Source organism: Paramormyrops kingsleyae, chromosome 6, assembly GCF_048594095.1.
Source record: "Paramormyrops kingsleyae isolate MSU_618 chromosome 6, PKINGS_0.4, whole genome shotgun sequence".
Taxonomy (NCBI): Eukaryota; Metazoa; Chordata; class Actinopteri; order Osteoglossiformes; family Mormyridae; genus Paramormyrops; species Paramormyrops kingsleyae.
In genome coordinates this window covers 32832513-32859067 of record NC_132802.1, presented here as the reverse complement: position 1 = coordinate 32859067, position 26555 = coordinate 32832513, and the positions used below count along the sequence as shown (strand labels likewise).

Genomic DNA, 26555 nt, shown 5'->3' with positions numbered 1-26555 from the left:
CATCCAGGAAATTAGTGTGAGTGTGCAACATGTGTTCCTGGAATTCCCTCAGCATCCTCCTATGGACCAAAGACACAAACCTTTTCCTTTCTGGTTCCTGGCATATGCATGAGGCATTTGAGACATTCAATCCAATACCTGGGCTTAGAAAATGCATGGATGGACAAATGCTATAATTTGCTTTATTGAGCATCTTTCTGGCCATCTCATCACATCACTTCACATCATACTTCACATATATTCTGAAAATATGAAGTGTATTTTGTGACACACTGTCACTAAATACAGATGGTCTTGTCATTCAAGTCTGCTGTGAGGGTGCAAGCAGCCATGGGTACCTGCCTGTTGTTTGTGCAGATATTGCAATGCAAGGACCATGTAAATAAACGACTCATAGGAAATGTTTATGTATTTGTAGATTGAAATAAATTTTATTGTTATTTATATAACTTATATAAGCTATTTAGACTGTGATTTTTATAACAGTTTACTTCTTACGCTATTTCCTCTACAAAAACGTTTTTGAATTATGACATGTAATTATGTAATTGAAGGGCATGAGTCTCACAAATGCTACTTCCAATGCAGATTTAATTTTAATCAATTTATTACATCATAATTTGACCTACTTAATTATAAGCAGCTAAATATGAAGTGTAGGTGTATAACATTGTTACATGAAATCAGATTAGGTCTGACATTTCAAGGTGGAGTTACATTTTCAAAAGTAAAAGTTACCAAGAATTTCAGTAAAATGTCCTTAAATGAATGACTGCTGAAAGAAGGTTGGTTCATTCTTCACTGGGGAGGCATCGGAACCTTACTAACTGCCACGGTTCGAGATGCCGTCCTTCACAAAAGGAGTTCCTCTGTCTTTACTTGTCAAACGGCATCAATTAATTCCAAACCAATTATATTTTATGCCCCTGGCTGCTTATGTGCACCGCTAATAGAAGTGCAATACCGTAAAATGAATTTGTGAATTAAACACATAAAATGACTTTTAAATTAAAAGCTATTAAATTAATGAAAGGCGTTGATAGAACATGATCACTGACCCAAAACCTTTTTTGAATTTGGAAAAAAAACCAACAAAAAAACAAATGTTTCAGTACTTCATCTTTACTTTCCATCCTTACTTATGTTACTTACCAATGTAGTAAAACATTATATAATATCTATGTATATATATATAATGCCTGATCTTTGACTGATATGAAGATGCATTCCTTTAGATTGCCTTCAAGTTTAATAGATTACAGTGAAATACAGAATGATACCCATATAAGGAGAATTCAGTGTTTTGTGTTAAATGTAAAGTAAATATGAATTAACAGCTGGGAGATAGAGAATCACAGGAAGTATGATTGATTTTAGGTTAATGAAAATGTGCTTATGCTATAATGGCAAATTGACAGTGTGGAAAAGGAGTCATGTCATTCATGAGGAGCGATCAAGTGTGTCAGGTGTGTGCTAATTGACAGACAAGTTACATTCATGACAGAGAGGAGGATGGACTAATTACACTCCATGCAGAATTAATCCTGCCATAGCCAGAATTCAGAGAACGCCCCCCAAACCGCGAACCCTACTTCCACTGGCCCTTGTCGTAGTCCCATTTGGCGGATAAGCCTTCTATGGGGTTGATCCTCATGTCAATCATCCGCTTTAACTGCTGGGCCTTCCACTCATCTTCCAGCGTGTGAGGCCGTGGAGGGAACACTACAACACAAAGACACCAATCTTAATCATTCACAGGGTACCATAAACATTGTAGTAAATTATCATGTGTAGAACTGTTTACTTATTACAGCCCTGAGATACTATTGAAATAAATTTACTGTAATGCTTTTATGGTATTGAAATGTATGAAGAGCATGGAGATTTCACTGATTGGCTTTTTGACTAGCCATGATGTGAACTACACCAGCTCTGCGGCTACCCACCGTTATATCGCTGCCAGAGGACCACCAGGCCCGTAATGCCGATAAAAAATAAGATTCCACCAAAGACAGTCTTCCATTCATTAGACGGCACCTTCATCTCTGCGTAGGTCTTTCTGAACATCAGCCTGTAGACTGTGTGAGCATGTGACACAAGAAGGAACGAAGAGACAGAAGGAAGGAGGGAATGTTAAAGAAACGAAAAAAAACGGAGGAAGTCAACTTTTAAAATAAGCAATCGGTTTTGCTGACTGCCTGTAGCTAGGTACAGAGGTACGAAAGGAAGAATCGAATATGGAAGCTGATGTTACGGGCAAGTTTTTCTTCCTTGGAGAGCTGGGTCCAAGGCCCCTTCTCCTTTTGTTTCAGGCTCTTCTCCACTGCGCTGAGGGTGTCCTGATACGGTCTTTCTGGCAGTGGGGTGTCCATGCGATCGCAGTACATAGGCAGCGACATGTCTGCTTGTGTGGAGACATCTATACGGCACAAGGACACAAACATGAAAGGCAAACCAAGGCTAAAAGTGAACACTCAAATATGCTATTAAAAATTAAAATATATTTAAAAGATATGAAATTGAGTCAGCCGCGTTGCCTTTTCCAATTAAATTGTTTATGTGTGCAAGACCGTAGTTGGTAGTTTAACACGCGCAACGTGGGCAAACCACAAAAACTTCTACATTCCTCGCTGTCTTTTCATAGTTTGTCAGATCCTTTTTATTTCTAAACAGCTTGCATTTCAACATTAGGGATCTTCAATACAGTTCCTTGGCCGACAGCGCCCTCTGTTGGCAAAGTGTACGTCATGCTAATCCGTTCATTTGTTTGGTGGAAAACCACGCGCACTTACCAACTCCACTCGGTGCTTTGTATCTGTAATACCGTTTATTTTTCAATGGCAACTCAGTACGTATACATATAACAAAACACGTGCTTACGATGCCCCTGGGATGCCATCCTCACACTACCACCGGTCGCCGCCACCGTCGCACGTCTTGACAAAAGGCCGCCGAGGCGCCAAGCCGTCATTCGCAGCATCTGAAAGGCATGACAGCGAGTGTAGCTGAATTCATGATCTCGCAAGGTTGGTTAATTAAGCGAGAATAAAAAATTAAAGCGCTCTCAACATGTACGACCCAGGGTATTCGAAATCTTTACAAATTCCATCCATTTTCCTTATCCTTCTGGGTCGCGGGGGGTCTGGAGTCCATCCCGGAAACTACGGGCACGAGGCGGGAAACAACCCGGGACGGGGAGCCAGCCCATCGCAGGGCACAATCACACACCATTCACTCACACATGCACACCTATGGGCAATTTAGTAACTCCAATTAGCCTCAGCATGTCTTTTGACTGTGGGGGGAAACCGGAGCACCCGGAGGAAACCCCACGACGACATGAGGAGAGGTGTGAGGCAACAAAGCTAACCACTGCACCACCATCCTGCCCCATTTACAAATTATATCAATTAAATTACAAGAATAATATTGATAATACAGATCCTGTATTGTTTAATTATAGAATATTGATAATACTTTCAGTGTACTGGTACTGAATAACAAGTGGAGTACTGGCACCTGGTGCTGACTAACAAGGGGAGTATGTGCACCTGGTGCTGAATAACAAAGTGAGCACCTGCACCTGTTTTTCTCCCACTTCAAGCACTGGATTGATAATACTACTCTTATAATCACATACATTAGGGTGACCAGATAATCCATGTCAGGGAGGACACTTTGAGCTACTTCAGGTTTTACAAACTACTTTCAAATTGAAAGGCTCCTGTGCTCGGCTAATTAGTTCAGCTCTTCTTGTGCTTTGACTGGTTTATTTCCTTGACTGAAAGACTCATCCAGCTGTTTCACATTAACATTAGTGACACATGCATGATTATAGGAGACTGACCAATCAGCACACAGCAAGAACTCAGTGCTCAAGTGAAATCCAGGTCCGTTTAATTGAAATGGTAATTTACAATTCCTGTCCTAGCTCAGAGTGTCCTCCCTGACATGGATTATCTGGTCACCCTAACATACATAGCTGCACCTTGTAAATGGCCATCCTGTGAATGTTTAAGTGTTTACTTGTGTCGGTTATATAAGAGGTTGTAATGGCTTTGACTTTTAATTGGGTGCAACTGTTGTTGAGAAATAAAGCCAAGAAATAATGCAGGCAAAATAACTAATTGGCATTCTGAATGCAAAGTTAATTACAAAAGATGAAATGATGAAAATGTCAAATGTAATGATTCAGAATGACCATGGTTTTGCTGACATCAGTAGAGGGGAATCGGTTCCATGGAGGGCCGGTGTATGTGTGGGTCATTCCAAAAACCCACCCCCACACTGGCCCTCCAGGGAACAGATTCCCCACCCCTAGTTTATGGGTAAATGCTTCCCAAATACAACATTGTCTTCTTTTTCCTGCCTGGAAGTAATTTTGTTTCTAAGTTGTCTAGAAACCTGGTGTTTTTATGATTGTCTCTCACTGTAACATTTCAAACCCTCCGAATGAGCTTTTTGTCTAGTCAGATTTTATTGTTTTGTGGAAGTTACAGTTTTTCTTAGTTGCCTTAGTTCATTTTTCAGAAATTCTCATAACTACTTGTACAACCTCCACATCATCAAGTCACTTGTGCACGTCATAAATGCAAAGTCTCATTCTTTTGGTCAAATTGCAAATCCTTTGCACAATCATGCAAATGATTATGTACAATCATCTGCTGATTTCTGCATTACCAAATATTTATGATGTTTGTCAACATGTATTATACTGGTACTCTGTTGAATAGTCTTACCGCCCAAAACATATAGGCATCAGATCATTGCATAAGTCATTATATGAAAAATTGTTGAACTAGTTGTCATAATCTCGCAAACATATTCTCTATACATTTCTATTAGTTTTTTTATATATACAAATGTGTCCTGAATTTATGAATTGCTCTCAGTTGAATCTTGACTTTCACCAATAGAGGAGAAAGTTTGAAGCATTACATCGACCAGTGATCAACCAGTTCTCTAAAATAGCTCAGAGGTGCATCTCATCAACCTTCAGTTGGCAAGCATATATTTACAGAGCACAACACAGTGTTACAATTTGACAGTGGAAGAACAACAAGGAAAGGATCAACAGCTGGTCAGAAGAAGAGGAGTAAGGCTGCATGGTGGAAGGGTATGGAGACAAAACAGAGGAAGAGGTAGAAGAGGCCAAGAACAGAGGCACGTTCCTGATGAAATAAGGGCCACAATTGTGGACCATGTCCTCAGTCATGATCTTACAATGGGTGTGGCTGGTCGAAGAGTGCAGTCAAGTGGCATGTTGGGAGAACAACCGTGTCTTCAGTCATTGATACGTTTCATAGAGACAACAGGTATGTAATCCAATAATGTGCACTGTACTGTAATTTTGTATACTTACTGCAATGCTTCATGTTACAGTATTCCATTTGCATTTTATAGTACACAGTAATGTTGTAGTCAAGACCGCCTAAACCGAGACCAAGACATTGCCGAGACCGGAAAGTATCAAGACCAAGACATTGCCGAGACTTGAGGGTACAAAGACCAAGACCAAGACCAAGTCCAAGACCAAGACACACTAAGGCGAGACCAAGACCAAGACTGGTTATAGTTACGAGGCCTGATGGAAAATAATATTCTCAGCAATCCTCTCCTATAACCATTTTATCAGACCTCGTCAAGGGAAAGAGATGGGATGTACCAGAAAGATGTTCATATTAAGTACCAGGGAGAGAGGCCTCGGGTAAGCTATGAATACGGCTATGTGATGATCCTCTGCTTTGAATTGAAGAGAATGAGCCTCCAGATTGACTTGCACCTCCAAGACCGTGCTTTCTAATGAATGTGAAATACCTAATTTAATTGAATTATAACTATGCTATTAGTGCTGGGAGACAAAAACGATCTCGATTTTTTTTCGATAAAAAATAAGAACGATCACGATGATACACACAGACTATAAAACTCGATCAACCAAATTTGCTCCGTTTTAGAGAATGCGCTGAGACAGACAACTCGTTGGCCTATCGAGCAGAGGTTTACTGAACGCCAGCACAACAGCCAATCACCGACGACGTTGTAATTTTGCCCATCCCCCCTTAAAGAAGCAATGGGTGCGTTCGACTGCAGCTGACGCAACATGGAGTGCGATCTTTCTGATAGGTATGTCTTTCTGATGGGTATGTCTGTCTGATAGGTATGTCTGATGGATATGTCTGATCGGTATGTCTTTCTGAGGGGCATATCTCATGGGTATGTCTTTCTGATGGGTATGTCTGTCTGATAGGTATGTCTGATGGATATGTCTGATCGGTATGTCTTTATGATGGGCATGTCTCATCGGTATGTCTTTCTGATAGGTACGTCTTTCTGATAGGTATGTCTTTCTGATCGGTATGTCTGATGGATATGTCTGATCGGTATGTCTTTCTGATGGGCATGTCTCATGGGTATGTCTTTCTGATAGGTATGTGTTTCTGATTGGTATGTCTTTCTGATAGGTATGTCTTACTGATGGGCATGTCTGATTGATATGTCTGATCAGTATGTCTTTCTGATGGGCATGTCTCATTGATATGTCTTTCTGATGGGTATGTCTGATTGTTATGTCTTTCTGATAGGTATGTCGTTCTAATGGGCATGTCTGTTTGATAGGTATGTCTTCCTGATGGGTATGTCTGATCGGTATGTCTTTCTGATGGGCATGTCTCATGGGTATGTCTTTCTGATGGGCCTGTCTGATGGGTATGTCTTTCTGATGGGCATGTCTCATGGGTATGTCCTTCTGATGTGTATGTCTGATGGGTATGTCTGATGGGTATGTCTTTCTGATCGGTATGTCTGATGGGTATGTCTGATTGTTATGTCTTCATTGGTATGTCTTTCTGATGGGTATGTCTTTCTTGATACATATGTCTTTCTGATAGGTGTGTCTGTCTGATTGGTATGTCTGATCGGTATGTCTTTCTGATTGGTATGTCTCATGGGTATGTCTTTCTGATAGGTATGTCTTTCTGATGGGCATGTCTCATCGGTATGTCTTTTTGATAGGTATGTCTGATGGATATGTCTTTCTGATCGGTATGTCTGATAGGTATGTCTTTCTGATAGTTATGTCTGATGGGTATGTCTTTCTGATTGGTATGTCTTTCTGATAGGTATGTCTTTCTGATCGGTATGTCTGATGGGTATGTCTGACGATTAAACAAATAAAGCAGCACAACATCACAGTAACTAACAATAAATAAACCACTAACTTACGTGTACTGTTAGAGCATTTATGTAATTTATTTAAACTTTATTTTACCAGTAAATGAACTGAAACCAGTTCTCACTGCTTTATGTGCTTTTCGGGAGAAATAGCAGATAACGCATTGGAACTTCCTGGGATACAAACGTCATGCGTGTGACTAAAATCTTCAACCAATAAGGGCAAAGTTGTGTCGTCACGGAGGCGGTTCCAGTTTGTGCTGCCCGGTCTGTCTCAAGTCGTCTTGCTCTCGCGAGGATTTTGTACTATGTGACATGGTGACGCGTGGTGACGTTTTGGAACATTTCTTTGCCGACTTTGCTATCATGCGATGTGTATGAAGTGTGTGGACTGTGAAGCACTGTGTCCATTGAGAAAATGTATACAATGTAGATGCATCTGACTGGTTGCATTTGAATTGAGGCGCGTAATGAATAATGATACTGTTCTGTGAGGATGTGCTGTTTTCTCTTTTTTTCCCCATCCCATCGAGACCGCTATGTCCGAGACCAAGACAAGACCGAGACCAAATAGGGTCGAGACCAAGAGAAGACCGAGACCACAAAAAATTGGTCTCAAGACCAGTCTCGAGACCAAGACCGGTCTCGAGAACTACAGCACTAGTACACAGTAAATTTACTTTATAGTTACATACTGTACATATACTGTTGCACACACATATGTATGTGTACTTATAAAATATATGTTTGTGTGTGTGTTACAGTAAAGGTAACACCATACAGAAAAAGTACAACCTTGGGCATTTTCACTCATTGTTATCAAAACCTTAGCCATAGTTCACATCGGAAAGTACTTACAGAGCGCACTGTTCTATTAACAGCATGGCTAAGCATTTTGACCATCTGGTTCATGATCAATGACACAAGGACTTGTCATTCTGATGGCAATAAGTTCAATGACATAAATATTTACTTTTGAGGGATGAACTAAGGATTTTGAGCAAGTTACAGGCTTTTGCAGGTAACACATTGTGTGGTGCAGTTTGTTTTAATTCGAGAAATGCACTTTTTGCAAATGTTAAGGATGATTCAAGAAATGTACCTAAGTGGCAGAAAAACTGCAATACGATTTCTTTGGTAACATTTCAAGGGATATAAATTAGACTATTTAGAGAAAAAATGAGAGGGTATAAAATGACACAATATCTGTTAACTGTATAGGATGTTTCTCTAGTCCATCTAAACAATGCATAAAAATAATTTAATCTAAGCCAGTACTTTATTACCTTTCAGAAACTTTCCTGGAAAGTTGGGCTCACAAAGAACAAATGTCATATTTTATACCTGAATTATTTTTTACAGTCAAAACTCATATTGTGATTGTAAAATACACTCATATAGAGTGTGGTATTTTAAAAACATAGTAAACAGGCTACATGACTGTGGTCCAAGTCTGTCTGTCCTTCTAGCGAAAGATCTGGCAGATTTGACAGCTGCGTGGCACCCCAGCTATGAAGCACTGTCCTAATGACCTCCATGCACAGAATCTTTAACTTATATACAAGCTTTGAAGACAATCGAGGCAGGACGCACCATTTTAGTTTGTAATAAACTGATTGATACCGTTCCAAAATGGTCATGAAGGATGGCAGTTACTTTTTTGTTTGTTGTAAAACTTGACAGTAATTGTTACAAACGACGCAAGACAGACTAAAATAGACCCAGGCACTGAATTCTAAAAGGAAGAATAATTCTTTACTCTAAAAAACGATCCAAGTAAAGCAACGCTATCTTTCAACATATCTTCCTTAGTGAAACCTGTTCATGAATTTTTGGTGTGTTTAATTTCAAATAATTTTGCTCAGCTACAGTTGCAGAAACAAACTTGACAACACAACCAAGACCCTGACCTGCAAGGCATGCAACAGGTACTCACTGCAAAGTGGAGCACTTGGCTGTCAGAATTGCAGGGGAAACTCCGGCCTTCTTCGAGGGCTCTCACCACGTTTCTCCGCTTCTCTGTCTCGCTCTCAGGCTATGGGCGGAGGCAGCCTGTTACTCTGGCCAAGTGAGGCATGGAGGGGAGGAGGAGAAGGAGGGTGGGCTCACAGACTTGGGGAGTCTATGTAAACAGGCCGAAGGCATGTGACTGCTGGCAGAGATGCAGGGGGGCTGAGCTTGAAGGATCACAGCTGGGAAACTATCTTCTTGTTAGTCCCATTCTAAATCTTAATGGTGTCTTGATCAACCCATGGGGCTGTTGCTGAGTCTGAAAGGAGGTGAGCTGTCTCTCCCCAGTGAACAGGGAATGGATGGGCCCTGAAAAAAGGCCAGAGAGTTCTGAATTGAGGCCAGTTCTGGGTTAGTTTTAGCAGCGCCGTGGCTCTGGGCAGAGTCCCTGTGGATTGGCATGCTTCCCGTCTGGTGGTGTTTTTCACAGGCCTGGTGGTAGATTTAAGTGAAGAGGGGTGGGGAGAGTAAGTGGAGACCACAGGGGGAGCGTTTAAGGACAGATTTAATGTTCAGCTTCCTGGGCTGGGCTCTCTGAGCTGCCCTCACAATGCCTCTTTAAAAGGGGAGCACCAAGAACCACATTCTGCAGATTTATCACCACAATGTTTCCCAAAATCAATATCAAATACTTTAAAATGTGTAAAACTATACATCTGGCCATCCATCTACCCATCCACATGCGTATCCATATGTCCAGATAATTTTGTCATTCCCACAATGTGCAGTCAAAAATTTCAGTTTATTCTTTTAATTCAATTCATTATGTGATTGAGCAAGTATTCCCATATTGTTCTGAAGTTTTTTATGTATTACTTTTATTATTATTCCCATGATTTTTGATCCCTTCTAGTTTTTTAACCTAGAAACTCCACTTCTAAAATACAAGTGTGCTTGTATTTATCTTTTTGATATTGCACCTGCATCCTTCTTTTTCTTGCCTCTTTCCATTGCATTTCCCCATAGACTTGTATGGAGAATTTTTTCACACTGCTCCCATTCAGTCAGTCTTCAACATAAAACCTCCAAACTTGCTGAAGACATCCAGTGTGCCACTTAAAAGTATTCAACCAACTTCAACAAACTTCAACCTACCTCCTATGATTTTTCATCTAGAACAGGGGTGCCCAAACATTTTCCCTTAGTGGGCCAAAATGAAAATCTATCGGAGGACCGCGGGCCAAATGTAATATTTTACACAAAATACAAACACTAATAGTAAAGTACTTTTATTTATCAAACAGTTATCTAACCTTCCTTTCTGTGTAAATAACATTAAACAAAATATGACAAATGTCATATATAGGCATTTAGAGCACGTCTAAACTTTTGTAATCACATGTAGTGCAAAATGTCAAAGAGTGCATGTCCAACAGCAACACAAGAACAGTAGCAACAATATAAGCAAAGACTCATGGGACTTTTTGTAAATTGTTAAAATATGACTATTTATGAAGTGTGGAAATGTACATATGTGCACAGATATACTCTACATTACCCTTATAGTTGCTTGTATTTCAATTTTAGTCTTAGATATTTCAAATGTAACCAAAGCACCATGAGTGAGGACTGTATAATATACAGTCGAACCCACTTATCTCGACCTCCCAACTCTATTAAGTCGACGTTTTTGAAGTGGAACCGCCAAATTCCCTTATTGCAATAGCATTTCTCATCGGTTATGTCGATTCTTTTATGTCGCCGAACCCTAATATCTCGAGCACCAAAGAGGGCCAAAATCGCCACTTAACATCGGTTATCTCGATCCCCGTGACTAATCGCCGGCTTCTTAAAATGTATCACAAGTGCTAAACAGCGCGTATTCAAATCGCATTCGCATGGCAATTCGCTGAACAACGCAGGTGAAACGCGATCTCGGTAAATCCCCATCAAAACCAAAGCCAAGCATATCTGCATGCGGCAATGACAACGAAGATGAAGAAGATGCGGACGAAGATTTGGAACCAATTCCCTCTGCCGGTGAGGTGATAGAAATGCTACAAAAAATTCGACAGTATGGTTCTTTTGTAGGGGATGGACTGTTTTAGACAGCATAAATTATATCGAAGCATTTGTTTTCAAGCAGACTGTTAAAGGCAAAAAGCAACAAAGCATTTTAGACTTTGTAAAGAAACCATATTAACTGCGTGTACGATAGCTACATTTCAGAGCTGTCAGAGCGAAATGACTTGTGAATGTCATTTTGACACTGCAGATTTGCTTTTTGTAACAACGGACTACACCCCGCAGGTTTTTTTGTGATTTTGTGAGCGATCTTTGTGTTTGCAATGTTGGATAATATAATTAAAGGTTTGTATCGAGAATCGACGGCGGTTTTTATTGTATACTTGTAAATCTCCGCTTTTAGTTGGTGCACATATGCCTTTTGTTGTTAGCCGACATGTATGTGCATTTTTATAGCATGCCGATCGCGTCATCAAACAAATCACGGGAACGCCAAAAACCCGTGCATGTACATTCTAATTTATTAACGCACATAAATACATTTCAAGCATATCTTAATACAGTATATTGCCGCCATATTGGTTTTCGGTTATCTCGATCATCGGTTATCTCGACGCTTTTTGGCAACCCCCTAGGCCGGCGACATAACCGGGTTCGAGTGTATATTAGTTAGGCCAACGTACACTAAAAAGTAAACGCACTGATAGCTACACTGGGATTCTTGCTTTAAGAATTTTTTAAACAAATTTTAGTACAGTATAATTTAAAATTTTAGATATTCATTGGCGGGCCAATCTAAATAGTACGGCGGGCCAGCTTTGGCCCGCGGGCCCCACTTTGGGCACCCCTGATCTAGAAACTCCATTCCACCTCTCAAATGTTCCACCCTTTAAGGAGAAGTGTGCTTGTATTGCTCTTTTTGATATTCCACCGGCATTACACTAGAGTGCTGATGTTCAGGGAGTCCCCATGCCTGTGTTCCTGCCTGTCTCTCCCTCTTTCTCATGCTGCTATAGCCAGATCTGCCAGAGCCTAGACGAATATTGCACTCGATCATTTTGCTTGCATTGCCTCTGGTTTCCTCAACTCTGGCTAATACACTATTTTTCTTACTTCCTCCCTCACCCCTTCTGGGGTGTGCTGCCTGGAGCACCATGTCATTGAAGAATTTATGCCTCTGCTGCCTGCAAGACTACAACCTCCACCTCCGGCAACTACCCTCCAACCTGCCTGCCCTTGGCTCACGCGATGCCTCTCCATCCTTCCCTGCGGCTGTGCCACTATTAATCCTGCCATCGTGCATCAAGCACTCCGTGCCTGCACCGGTCGGCCGCTGCATTGAGACTGATATTTCAACCCCTGTATTAGCTTAGTCATATCATCTTGTTTTGTTTGACTCATCTGCTGGCCCCTGGAGGATGGGCTCCCCCTTTGTGTCTGGTTTCTCCCAAGGTTTCTTCCTCTTAGGGAGTTTTTCCTTGCCACCGTTGCCTTTGGCTTACTCACTGGGGGGTCCTTACGAGGCAGAAATGTAAAGCGCATTGAGACAATGTAATGTTGTGATAATGCGCTATATAAATAAAATTGAATTGAATTGAAAATTCCTCTTTTTCATCCCTCTTTCCAGACAGTCAAACTATTCTTGTGTTAGCATCCATGTAATTGCATGGGTGATGGTATACAATGGCTGACTAATGCTGCAAGTGCGGTCACATTCACATTTTTTTCAGGAAATGCCCATTCTAGTTTTCACATAGCACCATTTGCAACAGTGTTCCCCCAAGATACTTGACAAGTGTATGTGACAATCCATTATTACAACATTTAGACAAAATGGTGCATGAAGCAAGGAACAGGGAAAGGAAAAATGCCAGAAGACAATAGAAAAGAAGAACCAAAAACTCTGCTAACATTTTAGAAAACATACATTGATAGAATGTTACAGTAGTCTAAATTACTGTATACAAAGGCATGTATTAGTTCATCAGTGTCTTGACTAGTAAGAAAACATTGTAGTGTGGCAATGCTACATAGCTGTAGCATGAGATTTAAATGAGATGTTTATATCTAAGGTGATGCTTAGATTATGAGCTGAGCTGCTGAGGCAGAAGTTTAGCCCCTTAGAGCGCAGTGTGGAGATTATAGCAGGCATGTCCAACAAAGGAACCTTGGTCTTCTCTGCAACAAGTGACTGAAAAATTCATTTATCCAAGTCTTCACTTCACTTTAGCAATTAACCAACAGATGAGGTGTCATTAGGTGCACCTGAAATGTATATTTGGGTGCCATTGGTATAAGAGTGATAACGGTCACCATTGTTATATCATTTACAACTCTAGTTAAAGCAGTTTCAGTGCTGCTTCCTTGATGGAAGCCAGACTGGAATCTTTCAAGTGTGTCGTGTGTGTCTAAGTTCGACTGAAGCTGAGCTGAGTCTATTTGCTGCAGAACTTTAGACAGACATGGTACTATGGACACAGGTCTATAATTCAAGAGTTCCTGTGAGTCCAAGCATGATTTCTGCAGTATTTATGTACATGACAGACTTTTATATAAAGCAACTGTCACTGCTCACCTATGACATTATATTCAAAGATAGTGGAAAGTATTCTCTTTATGTCATCAAGTCAATTGTACAGCTGAAGCATTTTTCCTGATATTAAACTCTTCAACAGTTTGTTCACAAGACCTTTACTCCATTATTTCTGCCAAACGATCCAGAACATTATCTGAATGAAATTTAAGTCAGCATAACCCTGTTCTGTATCTTCCAACCCATTATCCGGAGCATGGTCACACAGGATCTGGGGCACATCACACAAGGCAGGGCTACACCCTAGACGGGATGCCAGACCACTTCATTGATTTTTGAAAACATTTTTCTTATAACATCTCCTCTTCTTTAACAAAGTACTTCTTTTAATGAAAAACACTAGTATATACACTCACCTAAAGGATTATTAGGAACACCATACTAATACGGTGTTTGATCCCCTTTTGCCTTCAGAACTGCCTTAATTCTACGTGGCATTGATTCAACAAGGTGCTGAAAGCATTCTTTAGAAATGTTGGCCCATATTGATAGGATAGCATCTTGCAGTTGATGGAGATTTGTGGGATGCACATCCAGGGCATGAAGCTCCCATTCCACCACATCCCAAAGATGCTCTATTGGGTTGAGATCTGGTGACTGTGGGGGCCATTTTAGTACAGTGAACTCATTGCCATGTTCAAGAAACCAATTTGAAATGATTTGAACTTTGTGACATGGTGCATTATCCTGCTGGAAGTAGCCATCAGAGGATGGGTACATGGTGGTCATACAGGGATGGACATGGTCAGAAACAATGCTCAGGTAGGCCGTGGCATTTAAACGATGCCCAATTGGCACTAAGGGGCCTAAAGTGTGCCAAGAAAACATCCCCCACACCATTACACCACCACCACCAGCCTGCACAGTGGTAACATGGCATGATGGATCCATGTTCTCATTCTGTTTACGCCAAATTCTGACTCTACCATTTGAATGTCTCAACAGAAATCGAGACTCATCAGACCAGGCAACATTTTTCCAGTCTTCAACTGTCCAAATTTGGTGAGCTCATGCAAATTGTAGCCTCTTTTTCCTATTTGTAGTGGAGATGAGTGGTACCCGGTGGGGTCTTCTGCTGTTGTAGCCCATCCGCCTCAAGGTTGTGCGTGTTGTGGCTTCACAAATGCTTTGCTGCATACCTCGGTTGTAACGAGTGGTTATTTCAGTCAAAGTTGCTCTTCTATCAGCTTGAATCAGTCGGCCCATTCTCCTCTGACCTCTAGCATCAACAAGGCATTTTCGCCCACAGGACTGCCGCATACTGGATGTTTTTCCCTTTGCACACCATTCTTTGTAAACCCTAGAAATGGTTGTTGAAAGTACTTTCAAATTTTTCATACTGAATTTTTTTCATTTCATTGGCTTTAAGTTGCATGGTGGGTCAAGGTAGTATGTTAATACAATCTGTAGTATTGGTAAAATTACACTATATGTTTATGTACTGTTACTGGTCAGTGGGTGGCAGTGTAAGTCCTTTGTAAGTCCTTTTTTACAGAACTGCTTAACTTTTGTAGGGTCACCAAGGATTTGGAGCCTAACCTAAGAAGCACACAACAAAGAGTACCCACTGAGGACACCTCAATGAATGGTGTCTTATTGCTACTTCCACTCAACAAGTATTAAGTAAGAGCACGGTTCCTGGTTGAGAATGATGACCTTAACTGCAACATAAAAAATATCGTAAAAAATTAATGATATTGTCCTTAAAGGAAATAAAACCACAACCATTGGAAATATCAGTGCAGTTGTTTCTGCTGTGTGTGAGCTGGGGAAATGGTCTGAAATGGTACCGCTAAATCTGGTCTACCCTGGGACAAACATTAGCCAGGGTGAGGTAAACAAAATTATAAATGAAACGGGATACAGCTGTGCATATCCACATGTCCACACATGCCAGTTCATACACCGTGGAATGGAGCAAATCCATGATAAAAATCTTGCATAGTCTGCTTTCGCTTTCATCACCGCTTAAGACAGCGGCCACACAAAAGGCATACATATGAATGGTTTAGTTTGTGGGTCACCGTGACTTAGTGGTTAGTCCTGTAGCCTCAGACCGCTAAATTTAGGACTCTGGCCCCATAATCTGCATGTGAGTATGCGTGTCTTAGCCCTCTGATAGACTCCTGTCCCAGAGTGCTTCACCTCTGCAGGCTCATCACCACCCTGCAGTGTCAAGCAGTTTTGATTTTTTTTATTTAGTATTTATTTTTATATTATTTAAAGTTTTCACTTGAAATCCAGCTTAGTTTTAGTTTTCAGTGATTTTGTTCATATTTATTCCTTTTTATTTTAAACACATTTCTACTTAGTTTTATGTTTTTTGTTAATGATAACAACCTTGTGACCCTGAGCTGGATAAACAGTTATTGAAGATGAATTAATGGATGTGTGATTGTTTCAGAACTAATAAAAGCAAAACTTTTATCCCTGCTACTCTAAAGTGTCTTTTGTGGATGATAATCTGGGGCTCATTGTGTGTTGGACTCCTTCACATCAGACGTGTCACGAGCCTATGGTACTGTAATTAAGGTTTGATGCCCCGAAAAAATCTGAACAAGCCCTGACTGATTTATTTAGCTCTTTTCTTTTAATACAGTGTTTCTCAACCCCTTTCCCCTGGCAGACCATGTTTTTGCTCTCTCCCAGTCCAGTCAACTGAGAGGGAGCAAAAATGTGAACTTTCTGGTAGGAAACTGGAAGTGAGCAAAAATGTGGACTGTCTGGGGGTCCCCAATATAATATAAACATTGTGAAGCCCCATTTCATATATTGCAACGTACATAATTTCATAAGCATCATAATCTAAGCATCACCTTAGATATAACAACAAGCATTTCTGGCATATTCACCAACTGTGCTATGTATTTCCTATATAATGTATTCCTTATTTACATAACACAGCTGATGAACCTGCCATCGCAAGCGTTTCACTGTATGTTGTATGACTGCCTGCGACAGACAAAAACTGTGAACTTTGCTCTTTGCGCAAGGCTTTACTGTAACATCAGAGTCATCGCGATCCAGCTCCGTTGAGTGGGCCCCATTGGTCATGTTAGTCATTGAGTTGTTTCTCAGCATATATCGGGGGAAAAAATCACTTAAGAGAGTCCAGAACAGGTGCATTCTGCATTGTTAGGTTAAACAAGCCACTTGCGATTGGCTATTGCCATCAAGTAGGTCAGCAGGTCAGAACTTTTGGGATTGGGAGACAGCCCAATTGGGCATGGTTCACACTGGCCAGTGATGAATGGGGCTTGGACTGGGTGTGTCGTCAGACCGGGGCCAGCTGAGCGTTTGGCCTCACCCTGACACCTGTCAGATGAATGTTACAGCGGATCTGTTTGGGTGTGAATGGGGAGGTGTCCCGGTGGGAGCCTGAGTGAGGAGGGGCAGGCTATGGTTGGCGTTTCACGTGATGATAACAGCTGTGTGCACAAAGCACGGGGCAGACACGGAACCCACAGGGCGCAGACTATCCCCCCACCAGGCAGCACGTGCCCCCATTCATTCACAAAGAACGAGGCTCAGAGCGCAGTGATGTAACCCACCCCACAGACACCATTGTCCCATGGACCTCTGTGCTGTTCAGCCTCCCACTCAATGCCACATTAGCATTGAAAATTTCTTCCAGCACAGATACCATTTGTCATTTTTTTCACTTTGTTTTGTCTCTTTTATAAAAATGAAAAAAAAGAATGCAGATTGTGGGAGGAATTAGGCCTTGAAAAGCATTATGAGGTCAGTTTGTCCTCCAGCAAACCCAGCTAATACTCCATGCCCGATGAAGGAGGCATGAAGGAAAAGGATTATGATATTTAGGCTTGTGATGGGCAGCTCCAACATCAAACAGTCAGAACACAATGTATTGGGCTCAGTTTATTTAATAACCCTTATGACTGGATCAGTTACAAACATCAACATCAGAATCAGAAAAGAGGGGAGTTTTGTCAGGTACACAATGGGGGGGTGAATAAGCTGCTCTGTAGATTAGTTTATTAATTATTGTATGTATTTATGATCACAGTCTTAAGGATGCAGTATGTTCATTTGTCATCATGTTGTTTTACCTATTTAAAGCAATGCAAAAGAAACTAAAAATGTGATCAAATAGATATTTCTGTTTTATATGATTATTGTACATATTGCATGGTTAAATAGTATTTAAATTTTGTAAAACACAACATGTAAATGAAACTTTGAAGTGCAACAAAATGACTTATGACTTATATTTTGCCTGATTTATTCATAATGTCCCATGAAAATGCAGTGAGATATCAAGTTGTTCACAGATTGCTTCTTAACTCTAGCTAGTCTAACTAGTAAGTGTAGTAAGAGTCTAACTAGTAAGTGAAGTTTTGGCAGCAGTACGGTAAGCGAATCAAGTCAAAATACACAAAGATGGGACACAAATGAATCTCATCCACTCAAGGAATAAATGTCTGGTTCAAGCTACTAATGAATATTAACATTAAAGCTGATGAAATACTTTATAGCACAAAACTGGGGCTGAGGTTGCCAGGGTGGTTAAAGAGTTCCTTGGTGGCTGGGCCCCGGGGGTGGATGAGATTAGTCCAGGCTACCTGAAGGCTCTGGATGTTGTGGGGCTGATACACCTTCTCAACATTGCGTAGAGGTCAGGGACAGTACCGCTGGATTGGCAAACCGGGGTGGTACTTCTGTTTCTTCCTGCATTTCTAAACAATTCAATTTGGTGAATTGGTTTCTCTAAATTGCCCATAGTGTGTAATTGTCTGTATGTGTATGCATGTAAGTGTGTACATGTATATGTCCTGTGATGGACTGATATCCCATCCAGGATGTCCCCCAGCTCTGTGTCATGTGCTACCTGGGATAGGCTTCAGGCATTGGATAAGCAGTTTGGATGTTGTATAACTATATATTTGCAAATTTAAATGAAGCCATTAACATATCCCCTAAGCTGCACTAACTGCTTCCCCAAGCATTCACCATTCAAAGAGGGGAGTCACTAGGATCCCTTTGTGTCAAGAGGGCATGAAGTAATGGTGCCAGTCTTGTGCTTCTGGTCAAAAATAAAAATGAGCTGTTAACTGAGAGTTGATGGTGACCAGCTGAGGACTGTATCATTCCTTAGTGTCCCAGTTTTCACACACTCATTTTAATCTTATTCTATTTTGTTGGATGCTGGCTAGAACACCAGTCTAATTCCTGCGATCCCAGAGAGGATGTAATTGGCTGATTTGGTCCTTCTGGTGCTGCAGCGTGCTGTTTAAAGTTGTGTAGCTCTGTTGGTGTGCTCTGTATGGCTTTGCAAGAATGAATAAGACAGTATACTGTATATATATGTATAGTTGTTTTATAAGTATGGGTATATTTCATATCAACCAAAAAGTGAAGAAATCAGTGTACATTTTTGCTAAATAGTCAAGTTGTTTTCAAAATATACCCCCATAATGTGATCAATGAATTAGTTGCCAAGCTTAAGCTCTAATGATTTTTGAAATTTTTACATGAAAGTGGACATTTAATTTATTTTGTCAACTGTGTTACAGACAAAACTTGTGTCACAGAAGACATGAATGAGACACTACACATTTGATTAAATGTGTTTGAAATTTCTTGAGCCTATTCGTTAGGTGATTTGAGATTTTCTCTCATTGATTTGAAAATGTGAAATTTCAGCTTGATAATGGATTTTCTGAGGGCTAATGTCATCAAGGATGAATATTTTTTCAACATAAATCTACATTACACCGAATTTAGAGTTATTCAACATCCTTGTGTGAGACTTCCCTCTCTAAAATTGCCCCCCATCATTTTTATTGCAGTTTAGCCAATATGTAAATGATTTATGACAGAGAACACAGGGGTTACACAGTTGACATACAGGGTAGCACAGTTGACAGGAGTAACACAATTGTAACATGTTGGAAATCACATGACCTCCACATCTGGCCCAGACATGACCTTACACAAACTTCGGGAATGGAGGTGATACCCCCACAGTAGTGCTGGATATAACATAAATGCAACCTGATTATCTGAGTTTAATCGTCTCCTTTAAAATATGTATTTGCTTTGTCTGTGATATTAGTACATCGGGAAGATTTTAATAATCTCTTTTAAATCTACGGGCACTGACTTTAATAGTCTATTTTTAATTTGCTATTTTTGTATGAAATTCTCACCTTCATGTAGCTTAAAAAATTATGAGAAATTTCTGTCTTTGTAATTTTAAAGGAAACAAGATGGGAACAGCAATTCTTCAGTAGCGTCAATTTCTCAGTAGCGTCATGTCCAGCCCAGGTGTGGAGCTCATGTGATTTCCGGCCCCACAGTGGAGGACACCCTAGTGGAGGTCATCCAGTGTTCTGCAGCCAGACCCTCATTTTCTTCAGCTCATTCACCACTTATTAGAGGCCTAAAGGTACCATCCGTGAAATATTTATAATTCATTATTAAATCTTGATCTTGATCTTTTTTTTCCCCACAGAATAAAGTTATTCCGCTAATGTGCACCAGCAAGTTCGACAAGTTTCACCTTTTCTCTGAATACTGTATTCAAACTTGTTCTTAATGAATTTAAAAGGATAGGTTGCTTTTTGTAAGATCAATACAGTACCTTGTACTTAAGTGCTTTTAAAACCAGGTATTTATTAGTTTTACTTGAGTAGTATTTTTTAATGGAGGACTTGCTTGAGAAACATTTAGGTGTGTTAAATGCAGTTTTACTTAAGTATGAAAATTGCGTACTTTTTCCACTCCTGCTCTGCAGGGATGTGTAGGGTAGTATAGGGCTCTGCAGGGATGTGTAGGGTAATATAGGGCTCTGCAGGGATGTGTAGGGTAGTATAGGGCTGTCCTGATGTTCTGTACTGCAAATTGCTTTTACAATTTTGTGGCCTTTATTATTATCAGATATAAAAGGTGGAGATTTTATTAATTACATCTATCCTTTCACCTGTCCATTTTCAATGACTGCTCATGTAACATATGTTGAATGCTGAGTACAATAAAATCAGCGAGCAATGCCAGATTAGTCAAAATGTGCTTTACAGTCCAAGGAATATAAAACAGTAGAAGGTTCCGGGCATTTCTTTTTCAGGAGGCATCAACATTCAGAGGAGTCTGTTTGGTTGGCTTGTGGCTGTTGCCAGGGCAGTAAACGCATATCCTATATTGCCATTTGATTTGGGGCCTTCCCCTTAATGTCGGCACGCAGCCCGCAGCCCATGATCTATCGCCAGGGCTACAATAGGAGTGGGGGCCACTGTGAAGCCGTCCTCAAAATGAACTCTGTCCAAATTAATCTGGGGAACAAAGCTTGGCTGACACATAACTCTGTCTGCCTTTGTTTTAAGGGGCCAAAGTTGGAAAAGTGATGAAAATAAAGCAGATTTTCATGAATCCATAGGGCTGGTGTTTCGATGAAGGAGCCAGTAGCACTTTGGTGCGTGATGGAGCTGTTGGTTTTGTGTATCCTCTCAGTGGCCTCCCAACCTGTCTCATGGCAACAGCTGGCTTCAGCAGTCAGAAGCTACCTAGTTTAGCTTCGGTAACTTGTGTTTCAGATAGAGCCTGTGCCCTTCAGGGCTGTGGATGGCAAATCGTGTGCAATTAGTGAATTGTTTACCAAGCATTTTTTTGGGGCAAAAACTAGATTCCGGTTTACACTAGTTGATTCTTGTGTGGCTGAAGCACTTTGTGCTGGTTAATTTAGTCTGTGGTTGAATAATAATCCTCAGGGGTTTAGATATGACTGGTCATCATACCAAATAATGAAGGAGGGATGTCAGCAAGGCCTGAGTCTGTGTGACTCTGGGTAATGGTTGTCTTAAACTGTTTTTTGCAGAGATCCATTAGGCTTGGATGTGTTTTTGAGCTTTGTTTTGCAGGAATATTATTTAAAAACAGTGAAAGTGGGGAAACATGTCTAATTTATTGCAAAATTTAATAAATTGAAAATTTTAAATGTTCATTGTGTTGCTCTATAGTCACCTTTCCTTATACCTTTAGCTGTGTGTACACTCTCAGACAAAGGGTACCAATTCGTACCTTTGTTTGTCACTGGGGTGGTACCCTCAAGGGTTTGCCATTTGTACTCTTAGCTGTAGGTAATTTTACCTTTTAAGGTACAGAAATAGACTCTGATGGTACAATAGTACCTTTGGGATGTTCCTCAGAGTCCATTTCTGTACCTTAAAAGGTACAATTACACGGGTACAGCCCCAGTGACAAGCAAAGGTACAATTTTTTGCCCTTTTTTCTGAGAGCATATTGAAGCAAATCAAATCACCCTTGTACTGGAGAAACAGTCATGGAAGACCAATGAATGGGTGGGAAGTCAAGTTATGCACTTTGCCCTAGGGTACTACAATCGAACTGGCAGCCTCTGTGCATTACTACCTGCCAGCCTGAAGCTGAAGGAACAAAGGGGACTGGGGCCCTCTGCCACAGCTATGCTAATGCGCCATGAAAGAGGAGATTAAGTATAGTTCCGCACTTCACAAAAAAACTGACTAAACAGGTTCCACAGAATAACGGCTCCTGCTCTGTTTATACTTAATGTATAAATAGACACCCTGACAGACCGGTGCACATTAACCCCTCACTGCCAGCTGCACACCAGCCCAACAAACCCTCTCCCATTAGCTGATAGTGTTTTTCATTTCCATCACTGCAGCATGCCCAGAAGCTGCAGTCACCATGCCGCTGTCTCGCAAAAAGCCTTTTCGCAAGTTTGCATGCAGCTTTAACTGTTTGTGGAAATGCTTCTGCCATCCACACACAAGGACTTGCTTGGTAATCTTTTAGCTTTATGACTGCCTTCCCATCAGTCCACATTTTGTGCTTTTATATATACCCCTGAAACACACCATTCTTATTCTCCTGTAGACTGTGTGCTGACTGAACAATCTCTCAGGCATGATATGCTAGAAACGTTCAGGTGAACGTTGTTCAGCTGAACAATCCTGTGTTTTCTAATGTCTTTGGGCCACCGTACCATCTGCATCATGAGACCTGCAATCAAATATGAGCCAAGCATATTGAACTCTTGGGTACTTAAAGGATGGAAGAAATGGCCGTAAAACCTTGCAGCTGTAAATTGTTGGCTGTTTGTGTTATTGAGGGACATATTCTCTCTTATTTCAATAGGGTGGAGAGATGACTGAATATTCTTTAATATCACTATTGCTTTGTGTATGGAGTCTGTGACAGTGCAGCAGTGCCAGTAATCAGGCTGTGTCAGTGAATGGGGCTGTTAAGGGGCAATGGGAGGGGCCTATGCTTATTCCTTGGCTGCTATTGTGCACGAAAACCTGTCCCTTGGGCTCTCATCTTTCTTACTGACGATTGTTCTTGTAATGAGTGCGCTGTGTGGGCGTGGCCTGTAGGGGGGGTGGGGGGGGGCGGGTGTTGGGGTAAGCAGCAGGACAATGGGAGCTGCCAAGGGCTCAGCGGAGGTGGGATGTGATTCTCTGCTGTACCCTCGCTGGGAAGTGACACAATGAGCCCACAGCGTGAAGGCCTGACCTTTAACACACAGTGTCTAGTCACTGTGGAGGGCCTCTCTCAACCTCTCCTGCCTTCTCCCCCCCCTCCCCCCCCAAAAGAAACCTTCCTCAGGGGCATCATTTGAAATGGGAGGATAATGATAGCAGCTGTCCATCTGGAGAAAGACGGAAATGAAGATGGGGTAGGGAAAAGAGGAAATGAAAGTGATACCGATAAGGGTGACATACTTCTGCAGAACTTTATTTCATAATCCTCTTGGCAAGCAGTCTAGGGTTGACTAGATCATGGAAGCTTCTGTGCATAGTTTGTTGTCCTTGAAATGATGAAAAGAAAGAAAAGAAACTATGAAAGACTGAACACAAGTCGGAGGTGCCTGTTTGACAAAAGAAGTCAGAGGTGCTTGTTTGACAAGTCGTCTTGGTCCGTGTCACTCCTGTCATTACCCATCAAAGAGCAGTGGCTGCAAGGCGGTGAATCTCCATCTGTCGTAGCTCAATAATTACCTGACCTTCGGCTGCTGGGACCTTGACCCTAACAAGCAGCACAAGTGTGCCTGCTGGTCTGGCCCTCCAAGTCCCTGATCCATCCCTCCCAGAATCTGCTCCTCCAACATGCAGGAGTAAGACGAATATAGACAGCAGACGAAATCGATGTCCATACTATGAGGTTTTCATCTACAGTTAATTTTATTAGATTCATTTGTCTATCTTCTGTAATGGGTTATTCTTTACAGGACCGAGGTTTAATTTGATTTAATTAGATTTAATTTATCAGATTTATGGGAAAAACAGTGGTTGTACTTGCCACTGGAAATGTACAGTATACTGTGTATGCATGTGAGTGTTATAAAAAACTTTTTGTAGTTTTGAGAATAAGCAATCGTCCCATGTCCCAGAGAGATAGAAAATAGTGAGGGCTACACAGCCCATATAATCCTCTTTGCATGCGACTCTTTCTATGGCCGGAAAAGACAGTGATGCACACCTGACATAAAATGGGAACTAGAAAGGCAATGGAAAGGAACTAGAAATGGAAATGAATGTGCATGCCACCATAAGAGACTGAAAATCCACTGAGAACAGCCAGTACACAAGAAATAAAACAGAATGAATATGCCATAGTCAAGAGAGTAATTAAGATCTGCACAGAGGTGCGTCAGATTCTCTTATCATGGAAAATAATCACTCAAGCTGTGATAAATGCTGGATTGTAAAGACTCCCCCCTCCTTTTCTTATATAACAATCCTTCTTAGGAGGACAATGGAAGGAATACCTGATGGATGCCAACAAATAAACAGATTCATATGAAACGCAACTATATTTATTGTTTCATTAGAAGGAAGTGTGAAAATCTGTGCACCTTGCTGATGTCAGTGAAACAGGTTCTGCTGTCAGTTACTCTGCTCTTCCCCTCACTGGCTTGGCATTGTTTCAGTTGTCTCTCATAAATGCCCCTTTGACTGAAAGTTCTCACATTAAACAATATACTGGCTTCAAACTGAAGGAACAATAGCCACCTGTAAAGATGATTGTTTTTTTGACCTGTTGGTCGAGAAATGTCTATGTTCTGTTTTTTATAGACTCCCTTGAGTCCGATAGGCTTTGGCCTATATATCATGTTAACAGGTGTCCTACCTACCAACTTATCTGTGAGCCGGTCCAGTTTTCCTACAGAACATTCCATTATGGCTTTGATCAGATTATTAAAATCAAGCATGACATTTTATATGGGATGTCAATCATCACACAGTATACAGATTAGGGGTGCATCGATTGCAGTTTTCTGGCCGATCAACGATCACCGATCCTTAGGCAACCTTACCTGCCGATCTCGATTTTTTTTTGCCGATCTTGTTTCTTTCATAACTAAAAGACAGTTACTTCAATGTTTCCATTTTTATTGAGTAAATTGATATGAATACTCACAAAACATGAGGTAGTGTCCTCAAATATAAACGAACATATAAATGAGCATTGCTGTTTGAACTACAAAATCATATTTTTTCTTCCAGACTTTAATTTCTCTAATTTTGTAAAAAAAATATATATATATAGCTGTTATGACACACTTGTCCAAAAAATAGGGAGGGAGGCAGCCTGCACTGCACCTCTCTCGGGAATGGGAGAAAAGGCTGATTTAACCCTCTGGGGCCTAGGGGTAGGAAACACACTTTCACTGACTGGGGCATGATCACACATTTCATCACACTTAATTCATGGCAAATAAATTATTTCTTATATATTTGTTTTGCCATTACACTCATCTTTATTTTAATATATATTGTAAATATGTCAGATTTTTGTTAAGTTTGAAATTTGACATCAAAGTATAGACATTGCAAAATGCAGTTTGGAACACTTGCAGAAACATTATAAAAGTACATAGTAAGCAATGCTGGCAGTTTGTTTTGATCCCAGATATCTGATCACCAAAGTCTTGGCTACATGAAGATGACTAAATGGTGTAGATGCAACATTAATTTGGATAAATAAATAAGAAAAACCTAACTCATGTAACTATTTCTGGCTCCTTTCATTGAATATGTAGCAACTTTCATGTGTATGAATGAGCCATTGTCACCTGGCCACGTCCCCAACCCCCTTTTATGGCGCTGAAGGGGATGTATCTGGATCGCGTTTCACCGTTGCGCTGTTAATCAAATTACCATGCGAATGCGATTTGAATACGCGCTAATGCGGCTATTTAGAATGTGAATAGCGATCTTCGGGTGAGAGCGGTACTACACGCCCCCGATGTAGGTAAAACAAAGTAAGATGACATGGTTTACTTTTTTGCCGATTTAACCTAATTTTTAAAACTTTAATACTTCCGACAATGGACGTTTTGAAAAGAAGACAGATTACGGATTTAGCCAGCGTTTTTTTCATGATTATACATTAAGATTTCAGCGAGATATTTATAAACTGAAATAGACGCGAAAAGTACGCGATGTCGTCGACGACATACTCGACCCCAAAGAGTTAAAAGCATATAACTAAGATCGGTGGATCTCATGGGAATATGGTCGATTTCTGATCCCCTCAAATTAACGTGATCGAGGCCGATCGATCGGTGCGCCGATCGATCGGTGTACCCCTAATACAGATTAATACAATAAAATAAAAGTACAGTATGTAAATGTAACATGTAAAGTCTTTATCATTTTAGCTTCAGTTATAAGTAACTACTTTCATAAGATGCACACTAAATCACACATGTAAGTGCACATTTGCCTTTTTTGCTTTGAGGTGACATATTTTCCAAATATTTTTATTGTGTTTTAGTGATGGAAATGAAGATAAACTCTGAGGTTTT

The 26555-nt window shown here is 40.7% G+C and overlaps 1 protein-coding gene and 1 long non-coding RNA gene across 3 annotated transcripts; one reads left to right on the top strand and one right to left on the bottom strand.

Moving 5' to 3' along the window:
* Nucleotides 1-1106: 1106 nt before the first annotated feature.
* Nucleotides 1107-9249, bottom strand: cox4i2 (cytochrome c oxidase subunit 4I2). The gene is made up of 5 exons (XM_023795182.2): nucleotides 9110-9249; nucleotides 2881-2980; nucleotides 2255-2419; nucleotides 1947-2078; nucleotides 1107-1722 (listed from the first exon to the last, which is right to left on the bottom strand). Exons 2-5 carry the CDS (start codon nucleotides 2978-2980, stop codon nucleotides 1589-1591), a joined length of 531 nt encoding a protein of 176 aa, XP_023650950.1. The 5' UTR covers nucleotides 9110-9249; the 3' UTR covers nucleotides 1107-1588.
* LOC140591698 (uncharacterized) lies at nucleotides 2979-15915 on the top strand. Of its 2 annotated transcripts, none has more exons than XR_011991989.1 (3): nucleotides 2979-5315; nucleotides 5404-14743; nucleotides 15256-15915. It is a non-coding gene; the product is annotated as an uncharacterized lncRNA (long non-coding RNA). The 2 variants fall into 2 exon arrangements; XR_011991988.1 differs by having other exon boundaries at nucleotides 2979-5707; nucleotides 5958-14743.
* Nucleotides 15916-26555: the final 10640 nt, after the last annotated feature.

Coding starts and splice junctions, on each gene's coding strand:
- cox4i2 (XM_023795182.2), bottom strand. CDS start 2,980: ATGCTGCGAATGACGGCTTGGCGCCTCGGCGGCCTTTTGTCAAGACGT. Junction 2,420..2,880: donor GATGGCATCCCAGGGGCATC/GTAAGCACGTGT, acceptor TGTGCCGTATAG/ATGTCTCCACACAAGCAGAC. Junction 1,723..1,946: donor CCTCTGGCAGCGATATAACG/GTGGGTAGCCGC, acceptor TTTGTGTTGTAG/TGTTCCCTCCACGGCCTCAC.